The sequence below is a fragment of the Sitophilus oryzae genome, unplaced genomic scaffold (genome assembly GCF_002938485.1).
Source record: "Sitophilus oryzae breed Bouriz unplaced genomic scaffold, Soryzae_2.0 scaffold_1297_pilon_pilon, whole genome shotgun sequence".
In the NCBI taxonomy this organism is placed as follows: Eukaryota; Metazoa; Arthropoda; class Insecta; order Coleoptera; family Curculionidae; genus Sitophilus; species Sitophilus oryzae.
In genome coordinates, this window is record NW_022145945.1 from 296844 (window position 1) to 311277 (window position 14434).

Below are 14434 nucleotides of genomic sequence, written 5' to 3' on the forward strand. Positions count from 1 at the left end.
ATAACCATAGAAAAATCAGAAAATTAAAAAATCCTTCCCTTTATTTTCTGATTTCATTTTTGGTATTAAATATTTTGTTTCTATCTGGTCTGTTATAATTATTGTAGTTAGTAGTAGATATTTTTCATAGTTTATTATTGTTATTGTCCTATATGTTATTATTTAAGTGTATTTTAAATTGCTTTCAAATTGTTTTTTTTTATTATATTGTCGATATTCTTTATGGTAATGCATGTAAAAAATAAGATATATAAAATTTATTAAAATTAAAAAATTATTGAGTGAATAACTAAAAGAAAATAGTTTAAAATATATCAATGTTAATTTTGTTTAAATTTTCTTATTTAAGTTTAAAACAGTTATAAATAAATAAATTCTTATAATAAAAACTGTCTAAATTTAGAACTATAACTTTTTCCAATAGTAAAGAAATATATTAAATCAATAATATTGCATTTTCAAAATTTGTGCACTTTAGTGTAACAAATGTTCAACAAAAATATACTAAAATATAGTTAAAAAACATTAAAAATACATATTTTATAACAATTTTAACATAGTAATAAGTTAACAATAAACCAACCTATGCAAAATCTCAAACACAACAAAATTAATGTTATAATTTTTATATGGATCAAAATTAGAACACATTTCTTATGTTAGTAGGTTAAATAATTGTTTTTCTTATTTGTTCATTGTTTCTTATTTATTTTTAGTTAATCCATTTGTAGTATACACTATTATTAGCAAATAGTGCAAATGAGCTGTCTTGGAGAAACAAGAATAATATTTCTTTTAATTTATTAATTTTAAATGACTTTGTTTTATTTAGTTTGAGGTATAAATTCCAAGCTTTCAAAGTAAAGAAATTTCTTGCCATAATCAAATCAATGTTCTTTTTTCATTTTTTTACTCTGCTTTATGAAAACCCGGATTTGATGTAATGTACCTAGCTAGTCAGATATAGGATGATATGCAAATTTATCTCTGTCACAGTAAGCACTCGGACATTAACTAGGGATGGGCGATAATGGATTTTACATATCGATAAGTTATGGCAACTTGCCTATCAATATATTTTAGTTAACGATAACTATCGATAACTCTATATATCGATAACTATCACATTACCGATAATTATTCATTTATCAATAACAGTCGATCATTTTTAAGTGACATATTGTTATTCGACATATCGATAGTTATCGATAGATATCGATGTATCAAAAAAATCCATTTCGAATACTAAGTATCTATTATAAAAGGTAGTCTTAAATTTTAAGGGAAACAAAAAATATAATATAACTTACTTTATAATAATTTTGAAATGTTCAAATAATATTTAGGTTTTTAAAGAGATAAATAAAAATATTCTACAAAACTAAATTTTCATATATCGATAACTATCGATATTTGTCAATAACCGATAGTTATGGAAATACTATTAGTAGTTCGATAAGTATCGATAGGTATCGATATACAGGGTTGTTCACCACATACGACGCGGAGTATTGTAGCTAAACTCTTAGATTTTTGCAAATTGTAAGTTTTGGGTTCGTTGAAGGACTATTAGAGCTACAATTTAAAAATATTTTTACAGATACAAAGTGGCCCAAATAAATAAAAAATATCAAAGTTGTATTTTTTTATATGGAACACCCTGTATGTTATTACATTTATAGTTTCTACGATTAAAATAAAGATAAATTTGATTAAGGTTTACCGCATTTTAATCTTACCGTTTTTGAAATATTTAGGTTTTTGTCAAAATACAGTAATAATTTTAAGGCTTTATTTCTCCAGGCGTATTTAAGTTTTTAAAACCAAATATTGTACTGAAGTATTTCTATTTACTAAATTTTGTGTTGCAATAATAAAAATTATACTACCTTATACAGAGTGTCTAAAAATTTATTTTAAATAAAAACTAGCAATAAACGGCAATTACTTCTATAATTTAAATAGAACACCCTGTATATTTCATGGGAATCAGATGCACAATTTAATTGTCTATCAAATTGTATTATATCATTTTTTATCTATGTCTTCAGGTTTTCGTAGAAAATGCATTTTCTTATAATTTAGACCACAGTTATCAATATACCTATGGAATATTGACATTTTTGATTATTTTTAAAGATCTAACAAATTTTTAAAGGTTACAGATATTAATATTGTCGATATAGTTCGTTTATGTCATTAAAAAATAAAAAAATTGTCTAAATATTTGTAAAAGAGGACCAATTAATATGATTCCAGTATTCAAACTACATTAATTGACTGTTTGCGTTGATTAATAATAATTGCTTCAAATACTAAAAAACTTAATTTTCTATGTGTATTAGACAGTGTGGTAAAAAATAACACCTTAAAAATTTTATTTCATTTTTTGACGGATGCTTATTTAACAACAGAGACGTTCATTTTCATAACTTATTATTATATTGATTTCTGATTCCAAATCCACATTTATTTAGAATAATTTGTTAACTAACACAGTTAAATATGTAATTAAATAGTATTTGGGCGGAAATAATGGTGGTATATTTAATTATGGTACACTCTTTTATAAATATTTAAATAGTTTTATTTTTGTATACAAATAGGCTGGTCATATTATCGCTTTTAGCACCTGTACATTTGTTGCTTTAAAAACAATCTAAAATGTCAATATTCCATGGGTATATTGATAAATAAGGTCTAAATTATAAGAAAAAGCATTTTCTACGAAAACTTGAAGAGCTAGGTAAAAATGGTATAATACAATTTGATGGACAATTAAATTGTGTATCTGATTCTCCTCAAATATACAGGGTGTTCCATTTAAATTAAACAAGTTATTGCCGTTGAAAGCTAGAAATTATTTAAAATAAATTTTTAGACACTCTGTATGAGGTAGTATTATTTTTATTATTGCAACACAATAACTGATCAATAATTAAACTTCAGTAAATATTTAGTATTAAAAACTTTGATACCCTTGGAGAAATAAAGCCTTAAAATTTTTACTACAATTTCACAAAATTGAAAATATTTCAAAAACGGTCAGGTTTAAGGGTGATAAACCTTAATCAAATTTACCTTTATTTTAATCATAGAAACTAAAAATGTAATAATATACAGGGTGTTCCATTTAAAAAAATACAACTTTGATATTTTTTATTTATTTGGGACACTCTGTATCTTGTAAAAATATTTTTAAATTGTAGGTCTAATAGTCTTTCAACAATCCCAAAACTTACAATTAGTAAAAATCTAATCGTTCAGCTACAATACTCCGTGTCGTGTGTGGTGAACAACCCTCTATACATAATTAAAGTCACTTATGGTTATTCGATATATCGATAACTATAATTATCGATATATCGAAAAAAAACATCCTTAGCATCGACAGGCTATTATTTATATTATAATAGACGCTACAGTTTCAGAGTTTTTTCTGTTTCTACTATTACAAACATTTCTTAATTTATACTCAATACCTCAAAAATCTCTTAACTTTACTCAATGTTTCAAATTTGAATGCAAGATGATGCACTTGTCACTAGAACTATACTATTTTAGTTCTGTGTTTATCTGATTATCTGGCGTATTTGGCATCCTTTTTCTGCTAAACAAGCTAAAAAACGTTATCAATAGACAGATATCATCCTATATCTGACGAGTTAACCAGTGAACATTAATATTTATTTCTGATGACTGGAAGTGTTAGCTACAGATTAGTAAGTCCTGTCATCGATGGTTCCGTGCATGTAGCTATCGTGTGGTGCTGGCTGGACCGCTTCCTGTCTAAATGGATTCGTGGATGTGGCAGCTCCGGAAAACGGGTTTCCAGAAGAAACAACTGCTTGCTGAGTTGCATAACCCTCCTAAAACAAACAGTAAAATTTTATCTACACGTCTTCCTAAAAATCACTTCAATTGATATAGCAAAATTGCTTATGTTACAAATAACTGGATATGTTCTTTTGATCGTTACAATTAGCTGTTCCGATTAAAGAGATAGTACTGTAATGGTTATTCATTCAATCAGGCTATGTCATTACCTGGGATAGCGTCCTAGGAGCTGGTGGTCTGGGTGGCACTTCTTGTGACATCTGTCGAGGTCCAGGAGGTCTGGAAGGAGGTAGAGACGTCTCCATGGCAGCGCCGTAGTTCGTGACGCCGCCGCTAGGTTGACGCTGTAGAAGGCCATTAGATTGAGTCTTTAAATGGAAATTGACAGATAGATTTTAAACACTTCTAATATTAGCTTGTCTTTAATATCTTTCAATGGTCTTTTAATCATAAAATATAAAGCTGTAACAAATATATTTAAAAACTTATTAACGAATTTAGAATTAATGTTAATGAACCCAGGGTTGAAGATTAGTTTTTGTAATTATTGTAATTGGTTAAATTGTTTAATATATATTTTTACATTTAGTTTTTTTTCATTTACGTTGACTACTTACGTTAAACTTTGATACTGGAACAGACTCGTTCATCTGGTTCCATTGTTTGTCCTCTTCGACTTTAGGATCTGCCCAGGGTTGTAATTCACCGGAAGCAAACAGTCCATAAAATATGATTCCGGCGTAATGAATCATGGCGGACAGGATAATAAGGATGCGCCATTCTTCTTTGGTCTGAAAAAGTATCAAATTATAGAGTTATTTTCTTCAAGTCTTTTGAATTTTTAGAGTTTTTTTTTGGGCAACAGGAATATATCACATTTTTGATTTTTAGCATATAATTTATTTTGTCAAATATATTCCCGAGTTTCCAAAGTAATATTCATAGTTTATTTTTTTATATGTTGACAAATGGCCAATAAACAATAATAATATGACTTTTCAGAGACAGTGATATTACAGTAATAATAAACAATATACTCTGTTTTTTTTCTCAGGTAAGATTTCGACAGACGATGACAGAAGAAAGCAGATGACGTCCCATACCAATCTATTTATTTTACTAAAAAAAGTTTCTAATAATTTTTAAGTTATCTATGGATGGGTTTAAATATAAATCCGTCATACGTCGTGTCTTGTTGTTTTTAACCAGTTTTATTGGTTTATTTAAAAAATGACAGATCGTAATTCAATTTTATTGGTTTGACGGAACGATGAACGACAAACGAACGCCGATGCGTATGAACTCGCCTTTAGATTTTTGTCATTTTTAACGCTTGTCAAAGTCTTGCCAAATTATAGGTTATAATTTTTGTCAACTTTTGTTAAATCCCTGCGTTTTGGAAGATGATGCATTTTGATTCGTATTATTACGTGTGTTTTGTGTCTTTTGAAGTCAATTGGAGGAAAAATCGAGTGAAAATTAACTGTAGACCCAGAGCACAGTTTATGGTTAATACTCGCTGCCCAGGCAGAAAGTCTTATACACCAATGAAGTTGCCATCGATAAAGTTTGTACACCATTTCGTCGTAGATAAGTGCATCTCGTATATGGTAGAAGGATCAAACTAAACACATACTAAAAACTGGAGTAGCTGTAAAATATCGACATCACACGATAGGTAAATAATGGATTTTAGTACTGCAGAAAAATAATGTCAAAAGGTACTGGTTTAAAAAAATTATGATTAAAGTTAATTAATCAACCTTTAAGGTATAAAATTTGGTAGGTGTTATTATTAATAAAATAGTTTGTTTTATTTACCTATGTTGTTTTATTTATTCCTGTGAAATATTACAAATTTGTATTTGTACATAAGTTATATTGATAAATATAATCATAAATGCGGGTAGTTTCATAAAGCTTGAAAGTAAATAATAGTTCTTTTTTATATTTTTTTGGTATGTAGTGTCTTGTTCTTGTTTGTTTTGTATTAACATATACCGTTTTTATTAAATAAAATAACTCGATTACATTTTTTCAGTTTTATACAGTTTTTTTCACAATATTTTGAAGTAATCACTTGTCATCTTGTCAATCAAATTTTAAATATATCCTGCTATGCGTTCCAGTTGTACCAACTTATTTCTTTGTAAAATAAAATAACTACTTTGAAATTAAAATGACAGACACATCTATCACTGTCAAGGATCTTCTCGTTGGACAGACTATATTTCATAAGTGTATTGATCAAGACCAAAACAAATATGGTTAAATTAAAATAACTTTGGTTGCACATCATAATACGACCACCAGCAAACTCCATAAGACGACGCAATGGTGTCATTGATGACGTGCAACCAAAGTGGTTTTAATTTCCCTTTATATGCTTTTATTACTAAAATTGTTTCAATTATTACAGTCTTATTCATAAGCAAATCTCTCCAATAAAACTCGATATGATATGCCAATGATATGAATAAAAAAACCGAGAAAAAACTAATTATCGAGAAAAGATGCTCCTTGATGATAAAGTGGTTTTTAAATTTCTTATTCGGTTAAATTATTTCACAGGGTGTTCCAAACTTTCTCCAAAATAACAACATTTTGTTCTCCCTGGTATAATAGACAAATGGGGATTTTAATTTTAGTTTGAAAAGAATTGAGAACGAACTATATTGAACTTTTTAATACATGAGAATTTATGTTGTTTATTGTTCATATCTGTCAGTGTAGTATATGATGTCTCGTTACAGTTTTGCAATGTCTGGGAATATTTAGAATTCCCTCTATGTACTTGAAAAATTAGGAACAACACGGCGCAAGCTGCGCTAGAAGTGATTCTGGACTTGCAACCAAGCGACAGGCTCTTGAAGGATCTGGCCGCTAAGGGTGCCCTAAGATTAAGGGAATCCAACCTGTGGAACCAGACCAATTACGGTCACTCGAGGATATTGTCAGTGATGAAGAGAATCAAGGCAAACACGAGTCCATAATATCTGCTAGACCAGAAAACGGACTATATGCTCACCAAGAGAAGAATGGGAAAGCAACCGAGTAATGAACACTCAAGAGATACAGCAGTCTACACAGATGCTTCCGCAAGTTCAGGGGGCACATCTTCTCAGAGGAACTAAGACATCCGACGATCTTTAAGGCTATCGGATGGCTGTAATGTTCTACAAGCAGAAGTTTACGCCATAAAGAAAGCGGCTAGTTGTATACGAGAGAAAATTGCGGATAGACCAATAGGAGATATCGTGATATACTCTGACAGCTTGGGCGCTTTAAGAAGAATTACCATGCAATCAGTGAGATCGAAAGTGTGATGAACTGCCGAGAAGCACTGTCCTGGTTGCGTCAAGGCGGGGCGACACTGTGCTGGATGCCAGGCCACAGCAATGTGGTGGGCAATCAAGAAGCAGACAGACTTGCCAAAGAGGGGGCCAGGAGAGAGGCCGTGGCAGATGACCCACCACTTGTGACGATCAAAACACTGAAGGAAGCTGTAGGAACTACTATCAAGGCTAAGCAGCAAAAGACGTGGTAACACCGTGAGAACTGCACTACAGCTCGAAGCCTATGGCCAGTGGTAGATAGCAAAAAGACAAAACAACTACTAGAGCACAGAAAGAATCTAGTACACATAATTGTACGTATCATTACTGGAAACTGCCGCACGGGGGTAAACCTCGTGATATGGAAGATTTCCAACGACGATTACTGCAGAGACTGCGGAGAGGAAGAAGAAACCATTGAGCACCTGCCGTGCCACTGTTCGGCACTGGAATACCGACGCTTTAAAACTTTAGGGCAAGGTTTTTTGGAGGGACTAGAGGAAGCAGCAGAACCAACATCAGCGACATCGGGAACTTTGCAAAGAGCTGGAAGTGCTTTAATGCAAAGAAAGAATGAGAGGAAGATTAGGTATACTAAGTGAGGGATCAAACATGATCCCAAACCCCAGCAACCTAACCTAACCTATCTTGAAAAATTACACGCAGAAACTTTTTTCGAAAATTCGATTGTTCAAAATATAATTTATTGGAAACCTTTGTTATTCAAAACTTTGTTAATACAAACATAACTTATAAATATACGATACACTTTTATTCATCATTCTTTCCAATTTTCCGCATTTTCCCCGCTACAAAGCGGTTTCCACAGCGGTTTTTTTACTGCCGACGCGACGTTTCGACCCTCCCTCATCAGATCATCGTCATATTTCATACGCGCCATCCTCCCCTCTGTGCCACGGTCGACTTCCGTAAAATAAGGCCCCGTTTATGCGTCTGTCGCGTCGCGGCACATCGGCCATTGTTCGGAACGCGTCACGGCGGAACAGGAACAACTTCATTAGGCCGCGTTTACACTGGATGTAGTTCGAAGGGTGCCCAAGAGGGAAGTGTGAAGCAGATTTTAAAGATATAATCTAAAAAACTATGCATTTTCAATGTTTTTTTTTAAACAATACAATAGTTGGTATGTTAGTAAATGACATAAATTAGGATCGATTGACGTATTCAATTGTTTTCGGTCACTTCCTGTTTCACCGGAAATGACTACAACTTTTGATTTTGAAATGACACCCTCGGTATTTTTTTACTTTATTCGATAGAAAATAACACTCTGAACAGAATGACATATCATATGTCAACTTTTGACATTTCCGCATATGGTTTATTTGAAATTATAACTTGCGGTTGGTAACGAACATTTGACTCGAAATACCAAGTGTGTGGTATCAAATTATTCGTAAAAAAATGCCTTTTCCAAATATGCTAATGAGCCACCCTCGTTCCATTTGAAAAAATTGAGATATAATTAAAAATACAATTTGAGGATTTTCTAACTGGCTAGGACAAGACACTAAAAACATTAGACGACCAAATCTATTTTTTCAAGGCTCCTTAATTAAAAATTAGTGTTTTTAACATAGCCATGGCACTCTAGATTGAATTTTAAAGTACAATTTTTGATTACGCGAGAATGTCATTCTATTCAGAATGCCATTTTCTATCAAATAAAGTAAAAAATACCGACGGTGCCATTTAACAATCAAAAGATGTAGTCATTTCCGGTGAAACAGGAAGTGACCAAAAACAATTGAATACGTCAATCAATCCTAATTTATGTCATATACTAACATACCAAGTCTCATTTTCTTAACTGAAAAAAATAAAAAAGTTATAGGGGTGAGCCACTTTTGAGATGCACCCGGTATAACCAAGGACCGCGGTACTTAAATGAAGTCATCTCCATAAACCAAGTACCATAAGGTAGCAAAAAAACAAAGTCAAAATTGGCTTCTAAATGCCAGATCTCCCCCATTTTATATCTATAATTATTATATTCGTTGAATAATAATTCTACATATACATGTAGAACTACAGTACGTCTGTTAGTTTTGTAGCTACGGGGTATCCGTGAGAGGGGAAACGATATTCTCTCGATGTTTTTCGTAAAAAATTAGACGACGCGTCCCATCAATAAAAATTCGACAAATTTGCAAGTAGCCAATAAAATGAGTGGGCGGAGCGATTTGCGGTGACGTACTCGTCAAGTCGACGTATAAAATATATTGATGTTTATTTAAATATTTTTTGTCCGCATTCCTTTTATAGACACAGATCCAGCAGATGTACTGTATATGAATGTCATCCGCCGTAATTTCCAAGACAAATAAGACATTAAATAAACTTAAAAATACTTAATATAGTCTGTGAAACGAATAACTTTGAATTTGACAGTTCCCGCGGGCTTTTCTAGTTTTAATTTTATTAGGTTAGCAACTTGCGGCCATGCTGACGCAATGCCGTCTATAATAAAACAGCCTCGGAGCGAGATTTATGATGTCACGCTAGTTAGATACTACGGATTAATAAATATGTTGAAAAAAATAGTGTCGAATATAATCCAAAAAATTACATATAAAATATTCACAACCTAACCTAACACCACATAATGTTTACTGCTATTAATAAACTAATATAAACTTGTCAAAAGATGACCACATATTTTTTAAAATTATTATTCTTAACACTAAAACTATCTACATTGACTATTGAGTACGATTTCAACCATAGTCAATGTAGATAGTTTTAGTGTTAAAAATAATAATTTTAAAAAATATGTGGTCATCTTTTGACAAGTTTATATTAGTTTTTAATTGCATTAAACATCATGTGGTTTGTGATGTGAATATTTTATATCTAATTTTTTGGATTATATTCGACATTATTTTTTTCATATGACACAACACTGATGAAGGCTATAATGTTAGCCGAAACGCTTTTTTTAAACCAAATAAAAATAATGAAAAACCAAATGAAAACTTAATCAGCGTTTTTCCCGAACCTAAATCCCAAGACAATCAAAAATTTTAGAAAAATTTTACATATAAAATGACAGCGATCTTTATTTCATAGCCATTGAAGACGCCTTTTTTTTCTATAATATTGTTAATACAAAAATAATTGTGCAAATATAATTTTTCGAATATTGATACTTGCAAAATATATATATATATAATCACCATTATCTTATGTACCTATTCATTATTTGTATATTGTAAAACATTTTCTGCATTTGTATGGTTGATGGATTATTTGCCAAAGTATTTATTAACTGTATATTATGCATATTTCATGTAAACTATATCATTTTTAAAATACATACCAAAAATACGAGGAATAATTATGTTTTCCACGTATTCTACAACATATTATTTATTAATCCGCAGTATCTAACTAGCGTGACGTCATAAACCACGCTCCGAGGCTGTTCTATTAGAGACGGCATTGGTCTGATATTTAGTTTAGAGTAGAGGAAGTTTGAGGAAGAACTGTCACTTGTTTTATTATTTTCCTTTTCTATTTCACGAAAGTAAAAAGAGTTACCTATCTGATTCGTTCAGGCACTCATTTTAAAGAATATCAGTAAATTTTTTGATAGAGGGATTTTATATTTGCCATGTTGGTAAAAAATAACGGTCAAAATTCAAAGTTATTCATTTTATAGACTATATAAAAGTTACTTACGTTATGCTGAATTATGGCATTTTTAATGACTGGTACCACAGCTCCAGCAATGGTTCCGATACCATTCGATAGCCCCATCAAGATACTGGCATACCTCGGTGCTACATCTAAGTGATTTACGTTGAAACCAGATATAGCAAAGCCGCTAAATGCAACACCTGGAAAAAGACAAATAAAACAATAATATATTATTCAAATATATTTCATATCAATTAAACTTTTAGTTACTAATAAATTAATAAAAAAAAAATAATATTAATCTAGGGCGCGATTTTTAAATTTATTGTTGCCAACCACGGACATATTCTAACTGCTGACTAACTAGAATTTAAATTCCGCCCTGGGGATTCAGGTGGTAGCTCTCAAGCTGTAGAAAAATGTCAAGTTGCCACATTTATTTATTTATTTCTTGACATTGTCATTCTTTTTGACACTTTAGTTTTGTATTACGTTATGAGCTACATCTTGTGTTCGTGGACCTGCAGAAGGCATAGGACAGCGTTCCCCTTGTGAGACTTTGGGAAGCTATCGAAAAAACCAATATAAATGTAGAGCTAATAAAAACAGTGAAATCATTATATAAACAAACAAAAACTAGAATAAAAGTCGGCAAAAAGTTAACAACAGGATTTAATGGAACCAAAGGTCTGAAACAAGGGTGCTGTATTTCACCAACACTGTTCAAGATATATCTCGAACAAGTTCTCAAAGGTTGGAAGCAAAAATGTAGAAATATGGGAGTACCCATAGGGGATAACATGCTTTACACACTTTGCTTCGCAGACGATCAGGTGATCATAGCACAAGATTACGATGACATAAATTATATGACACGTAAGCTTATAGAAGAATATCAGAAATGGGGACTCGAGATCAATACTAACAGAATATATGTGTATCGGAGGAGAACAACAAGATCTAATACTAGAAGAAGGGAAGAAAATTAAGTGCTGCACAAAATACAAATATTTGGGTATGAAAATCACAAATGATGGACTGTTGGATACAGCAAATAAAGAACGAAACCAACTTGGAAGGAATGCTATCACGGTATTGAATGGGATACTGTGGGACAGAAGCATAAACAACAAGAACAAAACTCTAATATTCAATACCATCATAAAGAGTATAACCACGTACAGCTGTGATGTCTGGCCAATTAAGGAAACAACAAAACGAATGCTGGAAGCTACAGAGATGGATTTTTGGAGAAGATCAGCAGGCAAATCAAGACTCGAGCGAATAACTAATGAACGCATAAGAGAGATTATGGAAGTTAAACATACGATAGTGGACGACATAAAGAACAGTCAACTCATATGGTACGGGCATGTCCAAAGAATGGCAGAAATAAGAATCCCAAAGCAAATTATTAACTGGAAACCTGTAGGAAGAAGAAAACCGGGTAGACCGAGAAGAAGTTGGCAGGAAGGGATTGACACGTTTATGGAGGAAAGATCTCTCGGAGACGGGGCATGGAGAGATGGCATCGGAAGACGTAGAACGTTTTAAACCGAGTAATATATATATATATATATATATATATATATAATCACGTGACTAAAATTTTATTTGATATGAACTATATGTAGTTTAATTACCTATTGTCAACGCTGTCATTCCTTGTAGTGTCGTATGTGAATATGCCATTGCTAGAAAAAAAGTTGCTTCCAGTCCAAACCCGCCACAATTAAACAGTTTCCTCACTTGTGTGGTGTTAAGAATTCCTTTTTTTCTTAATCTATCCGCCATTATACCTCCTGCCGGTACGACTAGGGTCATCAAAAAATGAGGTAGAGCACCCAAAGAAGCATTCTAGGAATTCAAATATATTATTATATAATTTATTAATTAAATTGTTAAATGATTTTTTTTCTGATAATCTTACTTGTGCCGTGGTTGTTTTGAAGGCTTCTTTGAAATACAAGGCTTGAAACAAAACTAGCAGGTAAAAATTCCACGACCTGCAAAAATTCGCAACGAAAATAGCGTAGCACGGTAGCGATGTGAAGAAGGCTTTCCATGGTGTGTTTTGTAGTGTCAGTCGCTCGTGTTGCTCTTGTGTTCCACCTAAATAAGTATTAAAATAAATAAGGCTTGAAATTAATAGCTATTTATGTAACAAGTTGCGAAATGCATGTGTGTTAAGCACGGAAAGCAAGATGCTTCGAGTGCTTAAAACACTTTTTTCGCAACGAATTTCATACAAGATTTTTTGTGAAAGCGGATAATTTGAAATTTTCATGCTATTATTATTATTTATTTTTAAACATTTTTTAAGATATTCTGTTAATCGCTTTCTAAGGCATTGTTTATGCATTATTTAATGACAAAGTTCTGTCAGGTTCAAACGTCGCCGTATTTCGTACAAATTTTTGTGAAAAAATGAGTGATGATGACGAGTCTTTGGATATTCAACAAGCCGCTGAAACTGCACTATCCACGTTAGTGCCCGAGAAGTCGAAAAACTTATACGAGACCACCTACCACAACTTTGAAACCTGGGTCAAAGAAAAACATGTTGAGAATTTCACAAAAAAGGTATTGCTAGCCTATTTCCTGAAGTTATCCACTACCTTAAAGCCGTCAACTCTGTGGAGTAAATATTCGATGTTCCTCACCATGATTTACCTGAACAGAAACGTAGATATTAGAAAATTCACAAACCTTGCAATTCACAAACCTTGCATTGCATTTTTAAAAAGAAAAGCTTCCGGATATCAGGCAAAGAAATCAAAAGTATTTACAAAACTGGAAATACACACACCGGAAAAATCTAGGGATATAATTTTATTAAAGATAAAAATAAATGTTTTGAATAAACAACCACATATTTGTAGGCCGATTCTTTCTACTTCGATTGAAACAAAGTAGTCACACTAGTTATTTCTAAATTTGGGATATTTGCAGAAGTGTTTGTGCATTTTTTTTTGTCAAATGTATAAAAAGCACCTAGCATCAATTGTTCGAATTTAACCTGTACTGGCTATGTTTTTATGATAACTGGCTAGAGTTCATTCAAATATCTCTGTTTAGTATTAAACGACATTATGGAGCGTAGACATCTTAACAGAGACGAAATGCTAAGGGCCATGGGTATGCTCGAAGCTGGAATGCGCCAAATCGACGTATCTAGAGCATTAAATACAACGCAAAGTGTAATATCGCGATTAAGTGCACGCTACCGTGAAAGTGGTGATGTTGCTGAAAGGCACACAGGGCGACATTGCATTACTACCCCTCAGCAAGATCATTTTTTACAATTAAATGCTCGACTCTTACAGCACCAGAGCTTAGTTTAATTCTCCAGGAAACACATAATGTAACCGTTAGTCCTGACACTGTTCGCAATAGATTAAGAGAGGTCAACTTAAGAAGCAGACGCCCCTGGAGAGCTCAACCCTTAACGAGAGGAAATCGAGAGGTACGATATTTGTGGGCTCAAGATCATGTTCAGTGGTCGAATGAACAATGGGCCAATGTTTTCTTCACGGATGAGTCACGTTTTGGAATTCATCCGGATTCGAGAAGGCTTAGGGTATGGAGAGAACCGGGAAATC

At 32.3% G+C, this 14434-nt stretch overlaps 1 protein-coding gene across 1 annotated transcript in view; it reads right to left on the reverse strand.

Annotated features, from left to right (window-relative positions):
- Positions 1 to 3287: 3287 nt before the first annotated feature.
- The window catches only part of LOC115874500 (vesicular glutamate transporter 1), a 148570-nt gene continuing 137423 nt past the window's right edge, over positions 3288 to 14434 (reverse strand). The window contains exons 7-12 of the mRNA XM_030889647.1: positions 12763 to 12944; positions 12476 to 12689; positions 10875 to 11032; positions 4455 to 4628; positions 4047 to 4205; positions 3288 to 3869 (exon numbers count right to left, since the gene is read on the reverse strand). Coding sequence (XP_030745507.1) covers positions 3720 to 3869; positions 4047 to 4205; positions 4455 to 4628; positions 10875 to 11032; positions 12476 to 12689; positions 12763 to 12944 — 1037 coding nt within the window. The 3' untranslated portion in view covers positions 3288 to 3719. The remainder of the gene's footprint in view (positions 3870 to 4046; positions 4206 to 4454; positions 4629 to 10874; positions 11033 to 12475; positions 12690 to 12762; positions 12945 to 14434) is intronic.